Source organism: Clavelina lepadiformis, chromosome 6 (genome assembly GCF_947623445.1).
Source record: "Clavelina lepadiformis chromosome 6, kaClaLepa1.1, whole genome shotgun sequence".
Classification (NCBI taxonomy): Eukaryota; Metazoa; Chordata; class Ascidiacea; order Aplousobranchia; family Clavelinidae; genus Clavelina; species Clavelina lepadiformis.
In genome coordinates this window covers 3,517,432-3,532,893 of record NC_135245.1, presented here as the reverse complement: position 1 = coordinate 3,532,893, position 15,462 = coordinate 3,517,432, and the positions used below count along the sequence as shown (strand labels likewise).

Genomic DNA, 15,462 nt, shown 5'->3' with positions numbered 1-15,462 from the left:
CACAACGTAATTTCTTTTTCCATCTCCTTGACTGGGCAAGAAAATGCTCCTAGATCTCCAGCACATTCGATAACAGCCTTCAAGATATCTGGAACATCATAGTCCTCCAGGGCCTACCACGCACTACGGCACCAGACCGCAAGCTACGTCGCAATAGAAATGGCAGCGATAAAGAGCCCAAAACAACTGCAGCGCTTGCTTAAAGTAATCTATCCTTGTATTAAAGTATATCATACTAAAACATATAGCAAGGCGACGAAGAATGATTATTGTCTCGATCACGGGTGAGTTAGCAGTATGTCTCACTCTGCAAGCAAAGGTAAAAATAGCCCATTGTGTGGTTTTGCATTAAGCTGGATCAATGCAGAAATTTCTCATAAGCAGAGAAACCCAGAAAACTTATGCGCAAATGATAAACGAGTTATTTGCTGCTTTTGTGTTCCTTTTCTTTAAGACTAAATGCAAGGCGGTCATCACTCACCAGTTATCAGCAATAAAAGTCCTCCGTTACTCAGGTTGATTGTCACAAACTCAAAGCTTTTAGTGAGTCCTAAAATTTCCAACACAGCACATCGAGCCTGCATTCGAACGGATCTTTATTACTCAATAACGGAATCGCGCTGAACATTTTTTTAGGTTATGTGGGATACTCTACAAAATCTGGTGCATTTTTTGATGTAAACTAGCAATAGCAAACCATTTTCCAAATAATCAAATTGTTATACTAAATTGCAGCCGAAATGGAACACACTTTGGATTTGGAACAGAACGAAAATTTTACAGGCAACTTTGGTAGCAAATTCTTGTAGTGTTTCGTAAAAATTGTTATAAGTTTATTTCAGTTCAAACCGGGTCTAAACAGTTTACATGCTATCAGTATGCGGGATATGGGTTACAGGTTAATAGTTACAACTTATAACTATTATACATTATTTCGTTACTAATACTTCGACGAAACTGATCGATCATACGATCGTGCTAGCTAAGTTTTCCATCACGCTTATATAGCAAACGTCCAATTGAAATTTAACACCATACTCTGCTGGTCTAAAGAAGGCAACTAACAAGGTTATGTTTATACGATCAAGCTTTCTTCTTTCTCCGTAACGAAAGAATTATCTCGGTCGTTTTTGAATCTTGATCCACGCCTATTTCCTGCGAGCGCATTTTATGTCTCTGTAACTTAACACACACGCAGGCCTAATACACAGGTCTGAATACACGGAGAAAAAGTAGAAATGCATCAATGCGCAACCGTAGCGCTCGTGGTCCCCGGTCCTGGAGGGACCCGTCTGCTCTATGAGGAAGTCAACAGAACGGCCACAACACAGCCGCTCGGATCGAAACATCCAATTGTGCCAGTCGCCCACGCCTTGCCGGTCTGAGGCGGTGGTGCAACTCCTTGGTCCTGTGATTGCAAAGTGGAACAGTGACGCCTCGAGATTTCAAGCCGATACCGCAAGATGGCATCACTCATTTGAATAAATCTGTAAATTACCTTTTATGATCAACTAAAATAAATAAATGAAAAATTTCTGGTTATTTGCTTTCCCCTTAATAAATAAACCTGAAAAACCAATCGGTAGCAATCCATTAGATGTTATTTTGAACTTTTGCGAAGGCAACAACAATGATAAGCCACATGAGTCGAAATATAGACCAGAAAAATTGCAGATCTTACATAAAACCAGCGATATAGACTACACCATAAACAGGCCCATTACGATATGCAAACTACCGGCATCAAGGATAATTACATGATGTTATTTACAGCGATTCCTAAAATTTACAATTACAGCAATATACTGTTTTTTAGTGTGTGTTGTGTTTCGAAATAGTTTGTTCGGTTGAATTTCACACAGGTGCGCTTCAGCAATCTAGAAATAATAACCGGCAGTGGGCGATCACAAAGAATGGTGCGTTATGCTTTAGAACCGAGTTGGCACAGTGAGAACTTACAGCTCATAGGTATGACGTGTGCGGGCAAATACTGTGTAGCGGTTAACAAAGTTAAAAATACAAGCGTGCATTTTGTTTGTACGTACCGTATTAATAAGTAGTAAAAATACAAATAATTAGAAATTAAGAAAGAGGAATTGTATGACGTGCATAGCAAACCAACAAATGCGAGATTGAATTTGAACGCAAAAGCACGATTACGATATAAAAACTACCACAATATAGTAACAATATTTTTCAGTATTAAAGAATCATAATACGCATGATAATGTTATTCAATGTCACAAAGGCATTAAATAAACGGTAAACGCCCAACTTAATCCCATAATTATTACAAAGGTAAAACTACAACGCACAAATCTGGTTCCAGGTCGATTGAACACAAAACAAAACAGCCACCGTATGACCTGAACCCAGGTCGTCCCAACCAACATCTGTGAGTTGAATCGTTCTTAGTTTGAAACGTCCTCGGTTAAATCGTCCGTGGGTTAAATTAACCAATCATAAAACCATATTGTGTTAGTAAGGGTTGGCTTTTTGAAATCATTTCAAAGAATACTGAAGAATTGCGCTTGAAGAAGGAAATATAAACGTACGTCCATTGTAGGCACAGATGCTCAACCTGCGACTACGTGAATCAAAAGGCACGAAATTGGAGTGTTCAGGAAGCCATTTTTGCGAGGAAGTTCTTCGTTCCTGCTTTCGCAAACTTGAACATCTTCTGGGCTGTTTCGTCTTTGTACTGCATGGCCGTTTTCTGCTTGTTCTACGGTATCGCAGGTGATTAAATAAATTCAATCAACTTGTTCGAAACTCAACCATCAAGCATCCACAGGCATTAGTTAATTAAAATAGAAATTTCACGCCAAACGTGAGATTTTTGTAAAGGTTTATCGAATATGAACAGAAACTGTGAAAGAGATTAGGTGTAAGTTAGAGGGGGTTCCCATAAACCAGGACAAGCGCATCGGTCACCAAAGGCCGATTCACGTCATTCGTAATTTTTAGTGTTAACAATTTCCGGTACGCAAACAAGACCGGTTTACACCGGTCGAGGTGAATGTAAGTTATGGCAGCCACAATTTACGATTAATAGCACAATTTATGATTTATGAGCAGCTGACAACTAATAGGTTGGCTAAACGTCTGTAATTCATAACTCATCTGCAGACTGTATACGGCATGCAAGTCAGGTCGTTTGTTTTAAGACTATTCATGGAGGCTCAACAAAGGCATTTAATTCGGTTTAAGTGAACTTATTACAATACAACGGAGCCATTACAACGTTACGACTATTTGCCATTAATTCATCAAGGCGGATGGTAATTATCAAAAAATGATTAAAAGCACGGACGTTAATCATAGACATTGAGTACGGAGTAGTGAAGTCCAGCGGGATGCAACCATAGCTTACCTTGCTCTTCTTCCTCTTTAAAGATCCGGTCAGTGATAACTTTGGTTTTCGAGACTTTTTTTGAGCATTGGAAGTGGACGATAATCCTGAAGATGAACGATTCCCATCCTGAAGATAAAGTCTCGGTGGGAGCTCCGGCGGATGCTGTAGGATAAATATCAGCATCAGTATCTTGATTATTGGTCTAGCTATCATTGTGAAGACTGCTGATAATGCTCCTCAAGACTAATTCAAGTAAAATGGAAAGGATTTATCATATCAACATCATTTGTTTTAGGCAGAGCGGAAAACCTTACAAATAATAAAAACCTTACATCGACATCAGATAGCGGTTCGTAGGTTTCTTCTTCGATGGAGTAACAATGAGAACGATCATCTTCAGAACTTTCAGATTCCACTTCAACCTAAAATAATGCAAAGGAAGATGAAGACGTATCTGTGCTTTATTTTTCATCAAAAACCTGAGACAAATTGAAATGAGAATTTAACACCCAAGCCACTAAAAATAGTGAAATGGTAGCAGACGGCGGTAAGGTTGAGTGCTACGTGTGCTGATTACCTTGGACAGTTCTGCGCCAACATCATCCATGCGCGATCGAACTGCTTCATAAATTTCTTCACCAGGGAAACGCAAATTAACAGAGCCAGCATTAGATCGAAGGCTCCTTAAATTGAAACACAGCAGAATATTTAAAGTGAAAGACGAGCTACTTACGATGTCCAACATTATTAATTTAAGCTGGCCATTGACATGATTATGAAAACGGTTATTTGTATGCAGTTAATGCTTTTTCACACTCAAAGCTCTCATGTAGAGGTCATGTTACAACATTCCACAGAAAAATGTCAAATTCATATAAAACCCACATTGCTCGTGTCAATAGATTCTTGTGCGCATTTGTAATCTCTTTAGCGTGATCTATGTCTCCCTCAAGTGCTAGTTTAGCCGCTTGCTGGGTGGCAAAAGTGCCTGCATAAAGAATTAGAATGAAAAAATTGATCAATATCACATATCGGCAATAAGACAAAATTTGACTGGATGATCCTTGTTCATGTTTGCAAGTCACTTCATGGCAGCAGTAAATAAACGCTTGTGGACACTTGCCAATTACAGCCGGGTTCATCGCTGTTTCTGCCAGCACTCGGTTTTCAGTAACTGGTCGAACTTGGGTCAATACCCTCATACACACGCTTCCATCTGGGGGTCGATACATTATTTTTAGCTGAAACGGGGCTTCGGATGGCGGGGCGATGTTCTCGAACCCTAGAAATATAAAACAACATTTTTAGAAATTTCTTTTACACACAGCACCACGACAGAAACTTCGGCATTTAATAACATTTAAAAGAATTTTGTATAAATCATGAGCAGAAAACTGTTTACAGTCAACACCGGTGATGTACTTTTCAAAAAAAGTCATTATTTTAAAACAACAAATGAAGACGCAGTCGGCAACTATGCGATGAAACTGTACTTGAATACAAATGTCATCACAAAAAAGTTTAATCTCAAAAAGTACCATCAAAATTTTTAATTCCATATCGAAAAGTGACTTCTGATTCATCAGTGATGTTGCCAACAAATTGGGCCAAGCTACATCCAGCATAACCCTCTTCATTGTTGAAGTATCTTTAAGAAAATATGCACGGCTCGCCATTATAACTGCTTGGTGGTAAGAAATCGGTAAATTGCAAATAACACAGCTACAAACCATAAAAAAAGGAAAACAAAGTGAGTAAATAGGACAACTTACAGTTGTTTATGAGTGACAAGATCTATGGAGACATTTGTCGCAAGAACTTTGTCAGTTAAAACGTTTTGGAATTCGCTAGACAACTCTGTGGCTTCAACTACATTCACCTGAAGTAGTTGTTACAAAAGTAGTTCATATCTGGCATAAGTGCTGCTCAATAATAATTAATACATAACCAATTCTTTGAAAGGTAGTGTTATTGCATTGTCATCATTGTATATTGCGACTAAACACATAGCAAAGTTGATATGATAAGAAATTAATAGCGAAATAACTGATAACTGAGGCAACCGAGATGTTCAAGTGAAAATATAAACGAACTCCAATCAAATGAATACTTTAAATATGATTGAATTAAGTTTGTTTACAAAATTCATTACAACCCAAAATAAAGCAATTATTTAAAATTTTGTATTAATCAAACTTGCAAATTACATAGAAATTTACCTTTCCAGCTGTTTTATCAGCTATTTTTCCAAGCTGTACCAGTCTGCAGTCCGTGCCTGCTATGCTTAGTATTGATACAATCACCCTGCATCAATATAAGCGATAAACACAAAGTTTACATACAATCATGGATGAATTATTTATATTGAATAGTATTTGGAGACTGAGTCAGAATCTATATTGGTAGATTTCAACAGCAATTTTACCAATAAAAACTTAGTGGTATTTTATGAATCGAGGAGTCAATCAGCCTTTTAAAACTGGTACAGGACTAAAATGCGTAGACAGTTTGATAACACTATTACACACACACACACACACACACACACACAAAAAGTGTAGGCCATTAATCATCCTGACTTTGATTACGCAACATCCTGCACCACTTCATATCCACCACAATATATCTGGTATTACACTAAATACCATGACGACCTGTGAGCAACTGAGATAAAATACTTGGACAATGATTGCGTGAAAAAAAACACCTACCCAGTACTGGTTGCCAAATCTGTAGCCTGGCTGTAAAAATGTTGAGACATTTGATAATCATCTTCAGTTTCCAAGCTTCCAACACCAACATTTGCTCGTCCATCAGTGCAAACAATAACCTAAACATTTGTATAATTGTCGTAAATAGTTTGGGCAATATGTAGATGGGGAGAATTGGTTAAAAGGGTGTTTCTAAATCTAGTGAAGTTTTAGAACAACGAAAATGACTGACAAAGAAAATCTAACTAAGGTCGTAGGACGATCGCGGACTTCTTTGCAAAAGAAGTTTTGGTGCACTCTACACACGATTGGTGAGATTGTGTGCCAAAATGTCATAGTTCGTTTATTTCATATGTGACATGCGTTTCGTCATAAAATTGCAAAAAAGAGTAAAATGTGCGCATTAGACCGCTTAATTATGCTAAAAGAATTTCCGACATTAACCCCATTAGCAAATACATATAAGCAGGTGTTATAAGCTTGGTAGTTTGCTGTAGGTAGCAAAACTGCAAAAGACAAGTTCATTTAGCGCAAAGGTTGACGTTCGATGTGTCAAATTAGTTTAGACAATGGTTGTCACTGGCATATCCATTGTACTACCCCACCAGCGTCATAAATATATATTTGTTATACATTGCCTAAGTCAAGTGTCAAGTGCCTAAGTTAAAACAACTGAAACAAGCCTACTAGCATTGAGTTGCTGTCATATAGAATTATCATTACCATCATTTTAAACTGTAAGGAAATAAGATACTAACTAAGAAAGTTGCAATGCTTAACGACTTAACCAGTATCATCTACTCAATTAACTAAATGAATTGCAATATTAATGTTAAGGCTTAACAAAAGACATCACTGTGTTGTGAGTGTACCTGGGAGCCTTGCCTTTTAGCAGCTATTGCTGTTGAGAGCAAAAGAGCAGGACCCAAGGCAGTTCCCCCTTTCTCCGAGAGGCTATGATCAAGATATGAATAATTTATTGGCTATACTGTTAACAAGTAATATAAATAGATTAATTATTAACTCGTAATATGGATATTAAGTAAACATAAGGAATAAATGGTAACTCCAAAAATTCCGGTGGTCAGGAAATGTAGGAGCGCTGTCTGTTTCAAGAGCAGAAAAAAAAGCAAACTACATGGATACTAAATCGACCGATACATCATTGTATAGTTTTTGCATTATTAGGAAAAAACTAAATGTTAACTTATATTACTTTCTTACTATTTATTTTAATTTTGCTTAATTTAAATAACAGCACTAACTCTCACAATATTATGAAATATTAGCACCAATAAATCATGTCGGTATATTTATAATACATTACAATTTAGATAGTCTGCCAGTGTTACACTGTGCAAATGTTGGCCGAAGTTAAACAGTCGAAGTTGGAATTTTCACTAAACTTTGGTAAACAGTTCTAAGTGAGTTAACAGTCTTCACATCCCCTAACAATGAAACCTCATGCTTTCAACCTGTTCACAGTTCGATTAAGTTGGTTCCTGGTTGATTTAATTGGACCCGGCAAAGCAGCATTGGCCCCGAAACTCCAAATATAATCAAAGTCAAACAATTCAAACTCTGTTAGAGTCTTCAGTTGTTCTGTAGAGCCGTCACCCAGCAATAGGACCTATGAAAATTCATTTAAAGCCGTGGTTAGTTTTTTAAAAATATTTCATAATTACAAAATTACATTTGATTGTTTGTAAGCAGATTTAGCCATTCTTTAAACAATGTTTGATTCATGAGTTGAACCGTTCATTAATTACCTCATTGCTGAATGCAACCAAAGCTACTCTGCAGTTTGGTCTTGTTGCTTCAATTAGGTTCAGTTGCTCAAGGATTGCTTGTTTTACACCCTGTGGTATATACAGACCCATTTCGAACATACATGCGTAATGGTTAAACCAAAAATATGTGAATATCAAATAAATACTATCAGAATGCTGCGGTTAGAGCAATGCAATAATATGCGCACTGAACATGTAATATAGTACATCACAATAAACACTTTACTGTCAATTATGCTAGAGTGTGAAAATGTTTGAAATAAAACCACCATGGTTATTGGTTTCACCTGTAAACGTGACACAAATATGTTGCTAGACCCAGAAGGAACCTAGACGAAAGTGAAGATATTTAAGCAAAAACTGTGAAAGATGTTTCTTTCATTGATTTAGCACCACATTTACAAGAAAAAAACACTTTAACAAAGCGATCATGTTGAAGTTGATATATTTTGTCAGCATCGAATGTTGAATTTGAAGTTATGGTGTCTAACATTTATGCATTGCAAGTGCGAAAATGTTTTCAAAATATTGCAATGAACAAATGCAACACCATTCTATCCAAGGCTACTTCAACAGCATTAAATGGGCTTAAGCAACTTTATGCAGACCAGCAGGTCATGCGATTTACCTTTGAAGTGACACACATGCTTCCAGAGGTGTCGATGCAAAAAACAACCAATGAGTCATAATCAGTTGAGAGATTAGTGGCCTGTTCAAGTACGTACGTGACATCGTGCTGACAATTTTCGGAAATATTTTGAGATAATATTGTAAAGGTTTTGTTGGGAACGCCACAAAATCGACATGTCCAGTCCTGAAAGAATGTAAGCACAAACTTTTTTGACTAGTTCTTAACGTTAAACAGTTCATCATCAGTTCCCTTTATCACTGTCTATTACACTAGAACGCAGCTAATATATTGTGATGTTACGTTTCAACTCAACATGCAACCACAACAGAGAATTATCACTTTCCTAAGTTTTCTCAGAAGTCTAAATTCTTCTCACAATGGTTGCGCAGCCTTACTTTCTCTGCAGAGAAGGTTATAGCACCACACGATTGACAATGAGTTGGTAATCCTTTATACACAAAACTGCCTGTTGTTTGTTTAACGATACCAAGTTTGACGCAGACAATATTGGTATCGGCTGATGAATAAAGAGATTCTTTAGAATCACTCCTAAAAAAAGGAAAACATGTAATGAGATTTGATGAAGCGTACTTATTCATAAGTTCTTCAAAATGAAGTTTTATGCAAAAAATGATCGATTTGATCGGCATAAATTGTCTTTTCAAAAATTCCTGAGAAAATTAAGACAAGTTTAAACCTCTTGATAGGTTTTGCTTCATTTTCTTTGTCTCTTCGTATCATACTTTGTGATAAATGTGGTGCAGATGGTCGAATCAGAGAGGTCTTGAAAATAGTTCAATAAATTAACTAATATGCTACAAAAGTAAGTTATTGTAAATTACTTTTTGTGAGCTAATTCTCTCTTTTAGTATATAAATAATACAAATTCTACAGCTACAGATTATAAACATTCATTTAAACCTTAAAAACCTCAAATTACACATTTTAAATGCAATTAACTAGCAGCAATAATTAATAAGAAATTAGAGTTTCAGACTTAATTAACACACTAAACTACAGTCCAAACAATTAAGTAGAATTAATTATTGTTGATTTTGTTCATTACACACCACTTTTGAAACACTGAAATCATCAGAACTATCAGTGGATACGAGTGATTGCAAATGATGCTGCAAAAATTCGGCGTCACGCTTTACCAAAGTAGCACTCGGAAATGGAGCTGTAGGCTCTAACGGTGGAGCTGATAAGGTATACAAATCGACGGTTGGTGAAACCGGAACATCTTCTGGCTTGGGCAGACTTGGATATAGATTGGAAATAGCATTGTCATTTACTCTGCTGTCATCGTGAAAAGCTATAACAGCAATGTCGTTAAAATCTGAACCGTTTACTTTTGGGGCTTCGTAAACATCAGAAAACGGATTGGTTTTGCTTAATTTATAATCATCAGAAGATTGAGAGTGAAGCAATTTACCACTGGAAAAATCAGGAGCAAAGTTGTACGAAAATTCTTTGGAGTCTGAAACTGGTGATGGGTAGTAAACATTCATGTGTGGGCTTTGATCGAGAGAGGATGTTTTCTTGGCACCATCCGGTTGTCTTCTTTTAGTAAATGATGGAGGTGGTTTAAGCAAGGGAATTGATACACTGTCAAGCGAAGTTGACTTTTTAAGTGGTTTTAGAACTGGAGCACTTGTGTTCTCCGACAGTTTAACATCCTCGTACATGCTTGTCAACATTTTTACGGAATTCTCCTGCGTATGAACAAGATCACGAGGAGGAAGCTTAGGTGCTAGCTCCACAGGAGCAGGTGGAAGAGTTGTTGTATGATTGTTTGGCGTCTCATTTATCAAACTGGGTTCCATTTTCACTTTTGTCTTATTACGAGGTGGTGGCAACGGTGTTTCATCTTCAGTATCTTTTTGTTTTTCCCGTTCTTCAAGAGCCTAGTAACATAAAAATAACTTCATTGCAAATGCTAATTTTGAAACCTGCTTTCGACAAGCAGTTGCATTAGCATCTGTGTTTGTGTGGAAACCTTGCTTAACTTGTGACTTTGCCAAACCCAACATACAGTTATACAGATGTACACTCTACAGATTGTATCCCATATAGGTAAAACTTAAGTACAGTGGGACCTCGTTAATCCGGACCCCGAACAACCGGAATCCCCGCTATCCGACACAAAACTGCCGGGAACGGATTTCTTTCTATGCATTTTACCCCTTTAATCCGGAAACCCCACTGTCCGACTCCGACACAAAAGTTTTGGAACAAATGTGCTAAATCAATAGCAATAAAATTCGATAAACCGGATTATTAACAGTTAAGCGAAAATGATTCACGATTGTCCTAATACACTATGTACACTGGGTAGTTAGTTGACGAAACAATAGCCAATTATCTACGCATAATAACGTTGCGGTCTTTATTGATTCAAAAGTACAGTACTGTACAGCATTGCGCTTTGTAAAAAATTTTAGCCGCAAAGCTTTTTAGTCATACTATGAAATACTGTACAGTATTTTAGAAACGAAAAAATAAATTGTTCATCAACAGTAACAAACAACGCTTCCGCGGTCGCAAAAAAATACGTACATTACATCGGTTGAGTGCGGCAATCTATTGAAGACATACTGCTGCAACTCAATCGTGCTATCAGCTTTTGATATCGCATTGCGCAAAGATTGGAAACAGGTCAAAGAAAGTTCAAGACTGCTGGTCCCGCCGGAATGCTTCGCCATGCAAGAGCGGTTGTCAAACCGATTTGCGGCCGAATGTTCGTCACTTGGAGAGCATTCGTCTTTAATACGGTGGTTCTGGGGTTCGACACTGGGTCGGATCATACAAAAAATATAATTTTATTTTAGTTGCTGTCCAGCCAGAAAGTCGGTACTTAGAATTGGAGTAAGGTGCATACTGCGTTTTGTACACGGTGCTGCATTTGCAAGATTGATTGATTTTTTACTTTCCGATAATCCGGATACCCCGCTAAACCGACATTTTTTGACGAAACGAAGTGGTCCGGATTAACGAGGTCTCACTGTACTCATGTGGGGACTGTCCCATGATAGATACTTTTGTAACACTAGTCACTACCAGGTAGAAATGTTTTATAATGTTTGACCTTAGGTTTTATTACCACTACTAGTAAAACTCCACTATCTATTTAGGGAACTTTCCCATAAAAACCTCTTCTAAAGCATAAGCGAAACATTTATAAATAATAATTGACTACTGTGCTTGAACTGACCTATACCCAAAGGATAACAGTATTTACATTTGCAAATCTCATTTTGAAAACAAGCTGTTTTAAATTTATAAGAAATTCATTGGTATAATTTGCACTATATGTGGCCACTTAAATATTTAAATGATTACATATTATGCTTCTTTTTGATTTTAATCAAAATGCATCCAGGAACCAATGCTTGCCCCTGTATATAATGTATACAGCACTAACTAAAAAAAGAGTAAAGAAATGCAATCATACCGTTCTTAGCTGTTCTGCTAATGATGGTACGTCATTTATAGATTTATAAATATCTGGCTTTTCTGGTACTTGTGGTGTTACTCCATTTAATGCATTTGACAGATCACTGAAATAAACAGCATTGATAATAAAATGAAATCAATCAGGTCACAAAATTCTTGCCAGTGAAAAGACCTTTGAACTCAATGAGAGATTTATACTGCAGTGTCACAATGTTGAATCAAAATGTGACAAATAACTTCATGAAACAATGAATGGTTATATAACCTACACAAATCAAATACATATCTTGTATCATATATTATATATATATATATATATATATATACAAATCATATATTATGAATATAACTGCTGTGTGCCACTGTGCTGCATAACCAAACACAGACCAAAATGCAAAAGTACACATTAAAAACACTCTTGACAGACATTTTGGTGGAGATTGCTTCAATTATTAACATCCAACTGTAGGCTGAATCAAAATTACGACTTAATTAATTAATATATGTTTCTGCTAATTTAGCATTCATGTTTGTTTTGCAATTGGTTAAATGAATCAACACATTTTGCCTTTTGAAATAATAATAAGTAATAAACGACAGTAAAAATAAAAAGACACCTAAGTTCAACATAAAATAAATTGATATTCCTAAAATAAAAACCTTAAGTAATAAAACAAAAGCCCGAAATAAGAGTGTTATAAATAAACGTTCAGTCATTACCGCCAGTCAAATTTGTTGAAAAGCTAATACAAGGACATAGATTTTACACTACCACCTAAACGCATATAAATGCAATATTCCCCATTATTTTAAACTTAGACAACCAGTAGCCTAAATACCTTGATGTTTCGCCTGCAACTGGATCATACAAATTTTCATGCGGAAGATCTGGAAGTGGACGCTTCGCTTTGCTTGTATTCTTGTTAATTTCGATGGCTTCATAGACAGGTTCTTCGATTATTTCATCCCATGCAGAAGTTTTGGCAACATCTATGGTAAAAGTTATTACAAAACAAAATTTAAAAAGAATTGTTTAAACGGTACAAAACATTGTTATATACAAACCACAAAACTATTCTACTAATGTAGAATAACATCAAAAACACATGAATTGCAGAATTAATTAAAAACACATTGAAAATATCCCATCATATGTCTAGTTCAAGACATACCACCAGTACTCTGGCCACTTGCGTTGGAATGTCCAGACTTATTTTTGACGCCCGTTTCTTTTGGAACACTGAAAAATATTGCTTAAATATATCATCAAACATATATAACATTACATATACACTAGTATATATATATATATATATATATATATATATATATAATACCATTGAATGAATAACACTGTTAAACACTATAACGGTTCAATCACTCAGGGATATTGTCTATTGCTGTCAACTTATGTTGAGGTCACAAACATCCATAATCTTTTGAAATTTCTTCTGAATAGGAAAACAACTGGTAATGTATATTCAATTTTCCATACCGGTAGCAACTCCTTGCTTTGCAATGCAAAACATAATCAATCTATTGACAAACACATGTGAACATCATGTTACCTGGAATAATAAACTTCAGAAGCACCAGCATACACGTGAGATGAACCAAAATCCATAATTACTGGGAGGAAATTTTAGCGATTACATAAAAATCACATGCCAACATTCATCAAAGCAAAAACCTGGAAGAACATGGTAAAAATATGTTACTCAAACTTCCTAAGTGAAACCATGTCTTCCTCTCAGCATGCTTTTACTAGAGTAGTTTTCTGCATTGCTGCTTTACAATTGTAGGTCTGTGAGTGATATTAACAGTCCTGATATTTCATGACTATTTGCCTTTTGATCACAAGAATTAATATTGCATCAACCAGTGGGGCCAATTTTTGGATGAAGGCTAAAATGACTATTCGCAGGTGTAACTAAAGTTTGGTAGCTCATTGCCGAAAAACAAACTTAGGCAATTTTATTTTCAAAATTTTGATTTTGTTTTCAAAGAAATACATTAAGTTTAATTTTTTTATATTCATCATCATCTTAGTTATTTGTTGAGTAAATGCAACCTAATTGAAATATAATATGTGATAGGCCTAGTACTAGTTTTTTCTTTAACTGTAGCAAATCAATCTGATTTTTTGCACATAGGATACCGCAATGTACGTCATAATCATAACCAGTAAGTGATTCTAAAGGTCACAGCATAAAGTAGGAGTATGTCAACCTAACAACCTAATTGCAGTAATATTTGTTACTAATCATAAATCTCAAGTTCCTTAAAATATCGAACATAGGGGTCTAGCCTAGTGCATAACCGTACAGCCACTTCATGCATTATTAAACTAGAACCCCACTTCCCAAACTACGACGTCATTTGGTTGCACATTTCTGCACTAGACCCAAAACTTATTTGTGTAAAAGTATTTAAGTGAACCAATTATTTACAAAAGCACGACATTTATATAGGAGGAGAAAGGAGTTTATGTATTAATTATCAGCCTAAATTGAAAGTATTTTTTTATGAATACGTAGGACTAGCCTAGCCTAAATTGTTCCACTTCTCAAGAAAGGGATTTAAGCCTGCCTGGTGCATAGCCTTTCAAATAGGCTAGGGTCAGAATATCGTCATTTTTTTAAAGTAGGCATGCTGTTGAAATAAAGGGGTTAAATATATACAATATAATAAAAAATTCTCATTCTCTATAATAAAACATTCTCCGTTGTAATCTGCCCTGACAGGGCTCACCTGTATGGGTTAGCAAAACTTTGGTTCGTAAAAGAATTAATTCATCTAAAAACATTTTGTTATTGAAATTATGCCTGGTGGCAAACATAGCAGTTACATTCATCAGAATGTCTGTATAACGCGATACACTATCCTACTAGCCTAGGCTACATCGTACCTTTTCCTTTAGCCTTAGCAACTGCTGGGCTTTTTGCCAGTAAGTCAGGCAACCGCACAACATGCTGAGGTCATTTCTAGGTTGACGCAAAACAAACAATACAATGGGCATCGGGATCTAGTTGCAGGTTGAATTACGGATGTAAAAATGGTGATTTAGCTTCCCGACGAAGCTAAAATAGAGTCAGCATTACTTACATTCTTACAAAGAAAGTCGTTTCCTAACGATTTTGCTTTTCAATCGTTTTTTTAAACACTCATTTTTGAAAAAAAGCGGTTTGTTTATCGATTACGTCATGCTACAAGCAAGACTTGACAACTGTTGAATGAAATTTTATTGTTTGGTTTTAATACAAATATATGCGGGATTCGTTTGTGTTGACCTTCATGATATTCGGGTTCGCACGAACCCGAATATTCTTCCTCGCGGCACTTTTTTCTCGTTTCCTAGTCCTAGTCCTTGCCTTAGTTTGTATAAGAACAACATTTCAAAAATTCCCTATTCTAAAGTTATTTAGCTCATGTTTTTATAGATGATTATATTGAAAGTTTCAGAGTTTTTCACTCTCAGCAAAATTTTATCTCCTTATTTGCTGTTACGGTACCAGAAAT

General features: G+C 36.0%; 1 protein-coding gene across 3 annotated transcripts; it reads right to left on the bottom strand.

The window, feature by feature from the left end:
• Positions 1-1,579: 1,579 nt before the first annotated feature.
• On the bottom strand, positions 1,580-15,163 carry LOC143462264 (uncharacterized). Of its 3 annotated transcripts, XM_076960350.1 has the most exons (24): positions 14,852-15,160; positions 13,512-13,633; positions 13,116-13,183; positions 12,783-12,933; positions 11,942-12,047; positions 9,923-10,394; positions 9,558-9,802; positions 9,185-9,270; positions 8,883-9,036; positions 8,485-8,670; positions 8,144-8,185; positions 7,836-7,925; positions 7,542-7,696; positions 6,939-7,020; positions 6,067-6,185; positions 5,575-5,659; positions 5,128-5,234; positions 4,894-5,003; positions 4,479-4,637; positions 4,241-4,343; positions 3,933-4,038; positions 3,688-3,777; positions 3,374-3,517; positions 1,580-2,725 (listed from the first exon to the last, which is right to left on the bottom strand). In XM_076960350.1, the coding sequence occupies exons 2-24, from the start codon at positions 13,565-13,567 to the stop codon at positions 2,621-2,623; spliced, it is 3,021 nt and encodes a 1,006-aa protein (XP_076816465.1). In that variant the 5' UTR covers positions 13,568-13,633; positions 14,852-15,160; the 3' UTR covers positions 1,580-2,620. The 3 variants fall into 3 exon arrangements, with proteins under 3 accessions (XP_076816465.1, XP_076816464.1, XP_076816463.1); XM_076960349.1 differs by having other exon boundaries at positions 9,645-10,394; positions 14,852-15,163; XM_076960348.1 differs by having other exon boundaries at positions 9,558-10,394; positions 14,852-15,162.
• Between the last annotated feature and the right edge of the window lie 299 nt (positions 15,164-15,462).

What these genes read in the sequence shown, in the direction of transcription:
- LOC143462264 (XM_076960348.1), bottom strand. Translation starts at nt 13,567, where the DNA reads ATGGATTTTGGTTCATCTCACGTGTATGCTGGTGCTTCTGAAGTTTAT. An exon ending in CTTAATCGAACTGTGAACAG is followed by an intron (nt 7,021 to 7,541) that starts GTTGAAAGCATG and finishes TCTTGATCATAG; the next exon opens with CCTCTCGGAGAAAGGGGGAA. An exon ending in CTGATAAAACAGCTGGAAAG is followed by an intron (nt 5,235 to 5,574) that starts GTAAATTTCTAT and finishes CAACTACTTCAG; the next exon opens with GTGAATGTAGTTGAAGCCAC.